This window comes from Nelusetta ayraudi, unplaced genomic scaffold, assembly GCF_046127955.1.
Source record: "Nelusetta ayraudi isolate G7.1 ecotype Tasmania unplaced genomic scaffold, CSIRO-AGI_Nayr_v1 ptg000002l, whole genome shotgun sequence".
In the NCBI taxonomy this organism is placed as follows: domain Eukaryota; kingdom Metazoa; phylum Chordata; class Actinopteri; order Tetraodontiformes; family Monacanthidae; genus Nelusetta; species Nelusetta ayraudi.
The window spans coordinates 11,590,712-11,601,997 of NW_027466052.1; the positions used below are offsets into that span (position 1 = coordinate 11,590,712).

Here is an 11,286-nt window from a genome sequence, read left to right on the forward strand (position 1 = left end):
TGCTCTGAGCTCTTCAGACTGCTGGAATTGCCCAATCATGCACTCATTCATTTCTTCAGTGTCTGCAGCATTTGTGTAATGATCTGTGGCAGGACACTAAAGTAGGGCAGCTGCCCTGTCTCTATAACAGGAGAAAACAACATGATAAAGGGTGTGGCCTCAGGTTAATCATTGAATTGAGCTGAAGGCTGGTGTCTGCTCAGTGGACCCTGAGAAAAGCACAGAAGCAGGACTGGAGAAGCTGAACGAGGGTGTTGTCATAAGCCAACGATGAACTTTTTTTTTTTTTTTTGCAATATGTTAACGCGAAATATATTTAACGTTAACAACTAACTTGCATTTGACGTTTCGTCAAATAATGGAAAGACGGTGAATTTTGACAGTGGTGCTTTGAGAGTGAGCCTCCAACGTCAACATGTTTGCTGTTCATCTCTTTTCCTTTTTCTTCACTAAACTCCAGGAGAACCCCACCAAGAAGGTACGTTCACATGGCACATGCAGCTTGAATCAAACGTGTGCACCAGTCTCAGTACTTGTGGCGTTCAATAAACAAACATTAACACGTCCTCTGACACTGACTTGGTGCAGTAAGACGGACAAGAATTATTACACAAAAAAAACAATATGGGAGGTGTTCACAGTTGATGGGATTTAATGCAGCCTGTTTACACTTGTCTCATATACAGTAGTGTGTGTGTGTGTGTGTGTGTGTGTGTGTGTGTGTGTGTGTGGATTACTTATTGCACAAATGAAACACTTCAAACTAATGTTTTGCAAAGTTTATTTTTTATTTATTTTATTTATTTTTTTATATATTTTTAAATAAATATACGCCGGGTTTAGAATTGGGCCAGTCCAGCCAGAGCAGTTTTAGATTACAGCGTTAACTATGACTGTCCTTTAAACAATGATTAACATCTTTCTGCTGATTCGATATCACTAAATCGCCGGTGGCGAATCACTGCCGCCTCAATGAGAACCACGACTGTACGCGGAGTCGACAAGACGACGCCCCCCATTGAAACCTACACTTACTGCAGCAATAGTTAAAAAGCTGATGAATCCAATCTTTAATCGGCGTTCTTCTCACACGCTTTTTAAATATTCAGGTTCTGCAGAGAGCACAGATCTGTACACATTAGCAGCAGAACTCTCGTCCCCTGTCCCTACTTGCTGGTGATCATCGTTGCTTATTTATTTTTTTTAGCCGAACTGATAAGGTCCCCTCTCACTTTTTGTCATAATTAGGTGGACAGGTTCCTCCACGCCATGCGTCTCCATGACGACCAGCTGAAAGCCATCGCGGCACGTTTTGAGGCTGAAATGAAAAAGGGTCTTTCGTCAGACAGCAACGTGACTGCGTCTGTGAAGATGCTGCCGACGCACGTTCGCTCCACGCCTGACGGAACAGGTGACTCACTCACAACTCATTTTATTTTAAAGGTCCCATTTTCGGACGATCATGTGTCTCTAGTCTGGCAGCACTCTCCCAGAAAGAAGAAAATACCACCTTGCAACTCCCTTTGACTGTTCTACTTTGCCAAATGTGCGTTTTAGCACACGCAGTTCTACAAATCAGCCCTTTGTGATGTCACAAGGTCATTGATACCACTCCCAGGTTCAATGTCAAGTCAGGTGTTCCACCTTAAGATCCCTCTGTGAGGATATTGTTTGTATTCACTTTTAAATATGTGGAAGGTCCAACAAAGCTTCAGTTATGGCAGGAAGACAAAACTGAACATTTTTGCAGAAGGCAGGAGAAGGAGCTTTTTTTTTTTTTTTTTTTTTAACAAATTGGGGACAACCGCTCCACTGAAGTCCAAGATGAAAAAAAAAATCTGAAAATAGATTTTACCTTTAAGAATACTGAATGTTTTATATTGATTTGTGATTTTGTGTCTCTCTAAATAAATAAATAAATAAATAAATAAAAAACCTTTGCAGAGAAAGGGGAGTTTCTGGCCTTGGACCTTGGAGGCTCCAAGTTTAAGGTTCTTCAAGTAAAAGTGAGAGAAGATGAGGGAATTAAGAGGGGAGTCCAGATGAAAGAGAAAACCTATCCCATACCCAATGAGCTGCTACGTGGGAAAGGAACAGAGGTAGGAAGACGTGCAGTCGATGAAGCAGAGGAACGAGGGGGCTCCATATTGTTGAGGGACAATGGACACATTCTAAGCTGTGCTCCGTCTGCCTGCTTCCCTCTTCATCTGCAGCTATTTGATCATGTGTCAGAGTCCCTGAAGGACTTCCTGGTTGAGGAGAACATCCATCAGGGGAATAAACAGCCCCTGGCCTTCACTTTCTCCTTCCCGTGTGAGCACTCAGCCTTGGATAAGGTATTTAGCCTCTGCATCTAGTCGTCTATCAGAACCACTCTGTCTATTCCACTGATGACTGTGTTCCTGTTTCCACAGGCAATATTGTTAGACTGGAGTAAGAATTTCCGTGCCCGAGGCCTTCTGGGCAAAGATGTGGTCCAAACTCTCAAAGAATCTATCGAGCGAACTGAGGTACAGTGAACACCACCTAGTGCTGAACTTCTTTTTTTTTCTCATACTTTGGTTGGAAACTCTTGTGCCGTCGCTGAAATGCAAAGTCCGAGACGCTCACTGTCACTCTGGAACTGCAGGGTATGGACGTGGAAGTGATGGCTATGGTCAACGACTCTGTGGCCACCATGATGACCTGTGGTTTTGATGACCAGCGATGTGAAGTAGGACTCATCGTTGGTGAGTCCACCTCAGTGGAGATAACATCCGATTTGTGCAACTAGATCAGCCAAAGTTACTGTTTGTGTTACCATGCAAATCAAATTGTCTGGACAACAGTCAAGTTCTTCGGCTTTAGCCGCCAACTAAAGCCTCAAGACAGTATTGGGGATTTCTGGTGAAACCTCTTTTTCACTTCTTGACACCGTATTGACAAACAGGAATCATTAATGACTGACAGGTGGATCCCAGAAAGCCCAGAAATATGGACGAATCTCCAATTAAAATATCCAAGCTGTCCCTTAAGTTTTGATGTGTCAATGTTAAAAGATTCTGGTGAAACCAGTGTGCTGCAAACACACAGGACAACTCTCATGGCGCCTCTGTGTGCAGGCACTGGCACCAACGCCTGCTACATGGAGGAGCTGCGTCACATCGACCTGGTCGAGGGAGACGAGGGCCGCATGTGCGTGAACACGGAGTGGGCGGCCTTCGGCGACGACGGCGCCCTGGACAATTACATCACTGAGTTTGACCGAGACATTGACGCCGCCTCCAACAACCAGGGAAAACACATGTAAAGGAAGGCCGAGCGTGCGCTGAAGCCAAACACGCCATGATGATACTCAGTTGAGCGACTTCCAACCCTGTTGTACCACTTCTGTGTGTTTCGTGCAGCTTCGAGAAGATGATCAGTGGGATGTACCAGGGGGAGTTGGTGAGACTGGTCGTGTTGAAGATGGCTAAGCTCGGGCTGCTGTTCGACGGCAACGTGTCCAACTCCCTGAGGACCAAGGGAAGCGTGACCTCTGAACACGTGGCAGAAATGCAGAAGTAAGTCAGCTCCGGCTGCCTCTGGCTGGTGAGCACCATCTCCGTGTACCGCTAGCACTCATCCCAATTCAATTTCAATTCAAGCTTTTATTTGCATAGCAAACATACGATGACATTGCCAAAGCAAGTGATGTATGCAGTACAAAAAAAAATAATAATAAAAGATATAAAAGACAAAATTGTACTGTAAAGAAAATGTGCTACATATAGACTGTTGTGCAATTAAAAAAGCCTACATATACTGTACATATACATGTATATATACTGTATATGCAGATACATATGTATATATATATATATATATATATATATATATATATATATAAGTACATATGTACTGTATATTTAAATGTAAACCTACTATGAACTTTTAAAATATGTTCATGTACATAGATTACAGAGTTCCCAGATTCCACACATTCATGTCCACATTCTCTCATAAAATCCTCGCCTTTTCATTTTGAGGTACAAAACTGGTCTGGAAAAAACCAAAGACATTCTAACTTGGCTGGGTTTGAGCCCGTCGGACGAGGACTGTGTGGCTGTTCAACACGTCAGCACCATAGTGTCCTTCAGGTCGTCTAACCTGGTGGCTGCCGGTCTGTCGGCGATCTTGACTCGAATCAAAACCAACCGTAAGCTGAAGGAGCTGAAGATCACGGTGGGCGTGGACGGGACCGTGTACAAGACGCATCCGCAGTAAGACGTCGTGGCTGTCGTATGGACGCTGCACGGGGTTAAAGACTCTTTTTTTTTTTGGCTGCTGCAAAAAAAGGCCAGAGGAAATTGAACACGACACTGTCCCCACTTCAGGTATTCCAAACGCCTCCGGAAGGTCTTGGGCCGGCTGATCCCGGAATGTGAAGTCAGGTTCTGCCTCTCAGACAGCGGCAGCAGCAAAGGAGCTGCTCTGGTCACGGCGGTCGCCCAACGCTTGGCCTCACGAAGGCAACAGGTCAGGACGCAGTGTGGCTCTGAACTACGAGCACTCTCCACAAACCTGCTTTCCATTCGTGACCTTGCACCTGATAATGTCTCACCTGTCTTGCAGGTGGACGAGACACTCTTGCCCTTCAGGCTGAGTCAGGAGCAGCTGATGCAGGTCAAAGCCAGGATGAGGGCTGGGCTGGAGGCGGGGCTAAAGGCTACAGGCCCTTCTACTATCAAGATGCTGCCTTCCTTTGTGTGCGGCAAACCCGATGGCACAGGTCAGACAGTCATTTATTCAACCAATTTCTTTCTCAGAATTGAGTTGCTTAAAATTCACTCTCTCTTCGTGCATTTTTTTTGAAAGCCTGGTTGATATAATGACAACAACAACAAAAATGCATTTCCATGAGCATACTTACTTTTTGTGCTTCGCCAGAACATGGAAAGTATCTTTCCCTGGATCTGGGAGGGACAAACTTCAGGGCATTGCTGGTGGATTTTAAAAAGGGTTCAAATCCAAACTCGCGACTTAACCACAAGCTCTACACATTACCTCCGGACATAATGCAGGGGAGTGGGGATGAGGTAAGACTTTATCAGCAAAGCCTTAAAGAGACCAAGAAGCACATCCACTATACATATAAAAGAAATATAAAATGTTAAATAACTTTTTCTGTGTGTGTCCAGTTGTTTGATTATTTAGCGCAGTGCATAAGTGACTTCCTGGACTACATGGGAATGAAAAATGCCAAACTGCCAGCAGGGTTCACCTTCTCCTTCCCTTGTGAGCAGACAGCAATTAACACTGTGAGTGTCAATAGTGAATCATCGCAGTTAAAAACAAACAAACAAACAGTCAAACACTTGTTGACTGGTTTACTGACATTTCAGACCAGTGATCGTACATGAAATGATGATGATGATGATGATGATGATGATGATGATGATGATGATGATGATGATGATAAATATTGCAAAACAGATGTAATTTGTCTTGTAGGGAACACTGCTCAACTGGACTAAAGGCTTCAAAGTCTCCAACTGTGAAGGTCATGATGTTGTTAGCTTGCTGAATGAGGCTGTAGAGAGACGGAATGTAAGTCACAACACATTGACTTGTATTCAATATTCGACCCCATGCCACAGCTGGTATAAGAGAGATGTGAGGTCAAATGGGGCATCAGAAAAACGAGATTGACCGCCAGTGGTGAAAGTAAAATATCAGCAAACAGACACTGAAGTCAGTCTGACTGTGTGAAATCATTGCATGATGAAAACATGTGTTTTATATGTGCGCATGTGTGTACGTGTGTGTGCACATGAATATAAGGAGATACCCAGTTATGCAATAAGATTATGTTCATTATATTCCACCTGTAGGAGTTTGATATGGAGATAGTTGCAGTTGTCAATGACACAGTTGGCACCATGATGGACTGTGCTTCAGAAGACCCTCTGTGTGAGATTGGACTGATTGCTGGTACGTAAACCTTTGGGGTTTGCTTTTTGAAATGTCCCGTTACAGCTTTGACTCGAGGCTCTTTCTCTTCAGCGTTTGTTCCGTAACATAGTTTAAAGGCTTATTTTATAGTTTTAGCCCTCACCTGTTGGTATCTCTTAAGCTGACCACAGGATGATGTTGGTACAACTCTTTATATTAATATATTTCTATGCAAATATATTGTTTATTTTATTGTTATAAAAAAAACATGTTCTTTCATTTTGTCTCTCAGGAACTGGGACTAATGTGTGTTACATGGAGGAACTGAAGAACATTGAGAAATACAAAGACGATATTGAGAAAGCAGCAGGTGAAGAGATGACACCTGAGGGCCAGGAGGACAGGGTAACTGAGGCGTGTTGGCATGTCAGCCACGTGTTGTGACTTAAAGGGAAGTGACTTTTTTTTATTCATGCATCAGTTGGTTTTTCTTAAAAGGGAGATGATGGGACTGAAGATGAATGCTTGAAGTTGGAGACCGAGATGTCAAAAATGTGTGTAAACACGGAGTGGGGGGGCCTGGGCGATGATGGCTCTCTGGATAACATCATCACACCTTATGACACAGTGGTGGACCAGACCTCACTCAACCCTGGAAAGCAAAGGTGTCTGTGTGTGTGTGTGTGTGTGTGTGTGTGTGTGTGTGTGTGTGTGTGTGTGTGTGTGTGCGCCTAACGAATTGCTTGCTTGCTTGTGCAGGTTTGAAAAGCTGACCAGTGGAATGTACCTCGGAGAAATCGTCCGGCACGTGTTGCTAGTCCTGACCAGAGGAGGTCTGCTGTTCAAGGGACATTTCACCGACGCCCTGAAAACACCTGGACTATTCCAAACTGAATATCTGTCAAAAATTGAGAGGTAAATGCCAGGTCTACGCATGTTTCCCTCGAAACAGTTCATCTGCAGGACAGTAAATATGTGGCTGCGCTCAAATAATATGTCTGAAAATGTCTCCCTCTAGTGACCGTCTGGCCCTGCTGCAGGTCCGATGTGTCCTTCAGCAGCTGGGACTCGACAGCTCCTGTGACGACAGCGTCATAGTCAAGGAGGTAGAGAGCAGTGTTCCAATCGCATCTTTGTGGGGCTCCATGAATGACCAATGTTGACACAAGAAAATTGAATCAATGAAATCTTAACTAGTGCTACTTTCTCATTGGTTCTTATATCTCAGACAGATTTTTAAGGTAGCTTAATTCAGCTAACTAGTGCTATTTGAGAGGGGGGGAATCACTGCGTATTACTAGTCCACCAGTTTCTCACATGCTCACACTCACACTTCCATTTACACTTACATAAGCACCCAAAGTGACTCACTTTCTGCACAAGATTCAACACTGCAACTCGACCATAGCGGCTTTGTGGTGAAGTCCAGTCTGAAATGTTCAATGATCAGGAGCGGTGTATTGTTCGTTCGGAAACACATTTGTCTCTTTATTTCATTAGCATAGATCAAAGTCATTACATTGGAACCATGACTTAGTTATTATCAATCTAGGCATGGTTGGTCTGGGCCGCCCCCGGTATGACTTCACAGCCATGAGTGCTCATACCACTCCTTCGGGGAGCTCACTCCCCATTTGTCCCTCGGGATTCAAATCCTGAGATAGAGGACAAACAGCGATGAGCTTTAGAATGTTCTTTCTTTTAACAATCTGTCAGTCAGGGCTTAAAAAACTTGAATATCAGGTCATTGTTTGCAGCACTAGCATATGGCAATTGAATTCTGTATTTCGTCACATTTAAAACATGTGAACACATATCCAAAATTAGTCTTTTTTTTCCGAAGGCAAAGCTCTGAGGCTCTGACTGCCCTCTTCACAGGGCCACAGAGAGGTTAGAAGTATAAAATGTTGAAACAGCTCCCTGTAAATTCCCTTTCGCAACCTTTTATGGAGCTTTGAGATCTCCGTTTTCAGAGGCGACCTATTTTCTCGCTTGGCAAACCATCAGTCTGCTCAGTGTTGCAATGGTGATAATGGTTTCCATTGTCATACAGGTGTGCGGCGTTGTGTCCCAACGCGCTGCTCAGTTGTGTGGGGCGGGGTTGGCGGCTGTGGTGGATAAGATCCGGGAGAACAGAAGACTGGACCACCTGAACATCACTGTGGGGGTGGACGGGGGCCTCTATAAACTACATCCTCAGTAAGCTATTTGCTTTTTTGTGTACTGTATTCATTCACTTTTCCAGAATTATTTTATTTTACTTTTCTTATCTGTTGTTCGGTGACCTGGATTTAACCAAGAAGTTGCTTCATTTTTTCTCATTTTAGTTTTGTTTTATTCTTGAAGTTATTGTACTACTATGTTTTTTTTTTTAACATCTTTTGGTTCTTTTGTGCAGTTTTGCTCAAGTCCTCCAGGAGACAACACAAGCAATGGCTCCTCAGTGCAGCGTGACCTTCCTGCCATCAGAGGAGGGCAGCGGGAAGGGTGCTGCCCTCATCACGGCTGTGGCTAAAAAGAAACAGGATAAACCATGGTTTACATAAAGTTCATTTGTTTCCCCTGCAATTTAAAAAAAATATCAGACTTCAAAGAGCTCTGTTGGACAGCTGAGAGATCCGCACGTCCCCGGTGTCACACATGCAACATGGATTCAGGGCTGAAGGATAAATTAACACTCCTGCTTTCACTCAAACCCTTTCTTTGTTATTCCACTGTATTTGAAATCGATATATTAAAATTGTTTGATAGTGCATAAGACTGCTATTCTTATATTATTCGAAGTGGACAAAATACTGTTTCACCTAATCAGAATAGACAAAGGAAATAAAACGTGTGTGTGTGTGTGTGTGTGTGTGTGAGAGAGAGAGAGAGAGAGAGAGAGAGAGTGTGTCTTCGGGTGAGCTCAGTATTGATGAAGGCCTGGAGGACGTTTGGAATGCACTGACCACAAACTGAAAGCACTCTGTTCCTCCTTTGTGAGCTCACTGTGTGCCCTTGTTCTCTACTGTCATGCCATTTTGGTCACTCTGTCTGCCTACTTTATCTGTCTTACTGGATCCCTGCCCGGTCACCTCTGACTTTGTCTGCGTGTGACACCCTGACATAACACAAGGAAAGAAACGACGTGGGTGCAACAATGAAAAGGCAACATACTGATTGAATGTTTCTAATTTTTTTGGTCACATTTTATCTGTCCTGTTAATCAAAAAATAGGTTCATTATATCAAACTATCAAGTCAGACTTGTATTTTGCTCCGCCAGGACTGAAACGACTGAAATGATCTGTGTTCTTATGCTAATCCAATTAGAACGGGTTACATGATGTTGAAGATGAGGACTAGTTGACAGCAGTCGAGAGCACAAAATAGAAGCGTGTTGGCAGTGCCAAAGCTCAAGAAAGAAAGTGATCATGGAGTAAACAAATCAGATGGGATTAAGGAAAGGAAGGAAGCAAATCTATTGAGAAAGGCTGCGTGCTAATAGGAGTAAAATAGTAGCTGCTAATCTGTTGGGGATTAACATGTTAGAATGCTACCACCTCAGTGCCATGTCTCTCCCTCTCTCCCTAACACACACACACACCCAGAATGGTAATCCCACACTGTCCTAGTAGTGACCTAGCAGCTTCCCACTGAAATCACACTGTGCGGGTCCATGCAGCGGCACACATTAAAAACAGCTGGACTGCTGAGTCTGCAGGCCTGTGAGTGGACCAATACAGAAACTGTCACTTTTGTGTTTTTCAGCTTTCTCCTCTGTGTTACACAACATTTTCACTTTCATCAATGCTTCTTCTGTCCCCTGGTTTGTTCCCTCACATCTTGCCCTGTTCCTTTCATGCATTCCACCAAGGGAGAAAGGTGTGCGAGCCTTTGCAGTTTTGGATTCAAAATCTGGGTGCTGAGTCTGTATGTGTGTAGGTGTGTCTTTGTCCCCCCCCCTGCAGAGCAACAATCACATCTTTGATAGATTTGAACGGAAAGAATGAGCACAGCTTGCTGGTACTTCTTCGGGACCAGCAGTCGGAGCAGCTGGACTGAACTCGGCTCTTTCAATGTGAAGCTTTTTTATTCATTTGTTTGTTTGTTAGTCTGTTTTGGATGGTGAAAAGATGAGCTGCCACAGTGTCACAAAACACCGGCGGGGGTGAGAACAGTGGGCTGCAGGCTCTCCTTGATCGTGGCGAAGCTTTGTCAATGAAGGTAATCGGAGGAGCTCACACATCTTAAATCTGGATTATCTTTAATATTGCAACTGCTGCTGTAGCGGTGAGGTTGAGGGATTAGTGATACAGAGGCTTGTGGATGAACTGAGTGTAGAATGTTGTTATGTAACATATATCATAAGTCTGATCCTGTCGCAGCATCGTAAGTATTCGCTGATGTGTCGCTCTTCACGTTTCAATTCTTTTATCAATTTTAAAAATATATATTCTATGTATTTATTGCGCTCTATAGACTTTATGGAAGACTTTTTGCAAGACAAGAAAATGTGTGCAGTCAAATCTTGTGTCACAAACACAAGATCTGACTCACAAAGATTAATAATTATACTTTTTTTTTATGTGTGAATAAAATTTCATTGTAGGGCAAGCGGCCTTGTCATGCGGCCACAGGGCAGTATAAGATTATAATTCACTCCAACACTCAGGTGGCTTTACTGCAATTTTATGATAGAGACAGCCCTCACCCTGAGGGTTTGGGAGGATTAGTCCTGTCTGCTCTTTGGAGAGGCCAGACAACACACAGATGTCATTCATGTAATGAGGATGATGGTTATCGTGATGCTGCATCTCTATGGTGGAGTAAGATGATGTGGGTTGCTTGTCGCTGTTTCGGGACCAAATAACTCAACCTTTGTTTAGTTAAAGAGAATTTGACGAGGAACGAGGTAGCAAGGTCTCAGATTTTCCTTTTTCTTTTTTTAAGCAAGACACACCTGTCCATTGCTGTACACTGCAAATCTCTTTCATATCATTAATTTTTATATGACAAAGATTTATAGAGAAAATAATTTTGCAATAGTTTAGAATAAAGTTTATTTTCTTATTGTGCTTTTGCCCAAAAATATTTTTCAGATGTCAAATCAGATTTGTTTCTCTCCTTTGAACGAGCCCATCATGCTCTACCAATGTTTTGTGTAGTCTGTTAGTGAACTCAGCCAGAAATGAGATACGGTTAAGATTTACATATTTTGGCTCGCTTCACTTCTTAGGAAGTGTGCGCTCAACATGCAGTTTCACAAATCAACCCTTTGTGAAGTCTAAAAAGGCAGCAATAGCACTCTGATTACTGGTTACGGACATAGATACCAATGTCATACCTATCTCTCTATGGTGGGAGCTATTCTTTGCTCTTTCAGCGACTCTCT

At 43.3% G+C, this 11,286-nt stretch overlaps 1 protein-coding gene across 1 annotated transcript; it reads left to right on the forward strand.

Annotated features, from left to right (window-relative positions):
- The first annotated feature begins 105 nt into the window (after positions 1–105).
- Positions 106–8,671, forward strand: LOC142886839 (hexokinase HKDC1-like). The gene is made up of 22 exons (XM_076024072.1): positions 106–478; positions 1,249–1,411; positions 1,945–2,099; positions 2,214–2,336; positions 2,415–2,510; positions 2,630–2,729; positions 3,102–3,285; positions 3,387–3,542; positions 4,008–4,241; positions 4,356–4,497; positions 4,594–4,750; positions 4,909–5,057; positions 5,160–5,279; positions 5,473–5,568; positions 5,853–5,952; positions 6,206–6,318; positions 6,412–6,578; positions 6,673–6,828; positions 6,932–7,019; positions 7,967–8,112; positions 8,312–8,462; positions 8,495–8,671. Exons 1-21 carry the CDS (start codon positions 416–418, stop codon positions 8,457–8,459), a joined length of 2,856 nt encoding a protein of 951 aa, XP_075880187.1. The 5' UTR covers positions 106–415; the 3' UTR covers positions 8,460–8,462; positions 8,495–8,671.
- The last annotated feature ends 2,615 nt before the right edge of the window (positions 8,672–11,286 follow it).